General features: G+C 43.8%; 1 protein-coding gene across 1 annotated transcript; it reads right to left on the reverse strand.

Moving 5' to 3' along the window:
• Positions 1–25: 25 nt before the first annotated feature.
• Tsp_15676 (histone H2B, gonadal) lies at positions 26–358 on the reverse strand (the record flags this gene model as incomplete). Its single annotated transcript, XM_003368709.1, has 1 exon — positions 26–358. A coding segment is annotated over exon 1 (333 nt), but the record flags the coding sequence as incomplete, so codon positions are not given.
• Between the last annotated feature and the right edge of the window lie 505 nt (positions 359–863).

Consider the following 863-nt stretch of genomic DNA (forward strand, 5'->3'; position numbering starts at 1 on the left):
TGTGGTGGATTCTGTACTTGCTAACAGCTTTGGTCCCTTCGCTGACCGCATGTTTGCAAAGTTCACCAGGCAAAAGTAAACGGACAGCCGTTTGAATTTCCCGTGAAGTGATCGTGTGGCGTTGATTGTATTGGGCAAGATGATTCGCCTCAGCGGCAAGGCGATCAAAAATGTCATTCACAAAACTGTTCATGATTGACATCGCCCTGCTGCTGATGCCAGTATCAGCATGAACTTGCTTCAAGACCTTGTAGATGTAACCAGCGAACGATTCTTTCCTCAAACGACGTCGTCTGCGATCGCCAGACTTGGCCACTTTCTGGAGTTGACCTGCTTTCTTTACACCTTTCGGAGTCATGTTATTCCACACTGCTGAAACGTCAAAATGAAAATGAAATTTCTAAAATGAGAATTTTTATACTGAAACCAAGGGGAAACTAGCCAATAGCGTTTCTCAGTAACCAGATTTTAAATTGATGCGCGATAGCCAATAGTATTTAGCGAAAATTGTTTCAATTTGCACTTTGACCTAATTCTTGATTTCCAAAGTATTTAAACGGAATTATAGGGGAAACGTTCATTGTTGTAAGTTTTTAGTTTGCCTGGTGTTTGTCAATTGAAGATGTCTGGTCGCGTGAAAGGTGGAAAAGTTAAAGGAAAGCAAAGACTCGATCTAGTCGAGCTGGACTCCAGTTCCCTGTTGGTCGCATTCATCGTCTTTTGAAAAAGGGAAATTACGCTGAGCGTATTGGTGGCTGGAGGTCCTGTCTATCTTGCTGCTGTCATGAATACTTGACCGCTGAAGTACCTCGAATTGGCTGGAACGCCCGCCCCGTGATACAGAAGACTCCGAATCACTCCAC

The sequence above is a fragment of the Trichinella spiralis genome, assembly GCF_000181795.1.
Source record: "Trichinella spiralis strain ISS 195 chromosome Unknown Scfld2078, whole genome shotgun sequence".
NCBI classification, from domain to species: domain Eukaryota; kingdom Metazoa; phylum Nematoda; class Enoplea; order Trichinellida; family Trichinellidae; genus Trichinella; species Trichinella spiralis.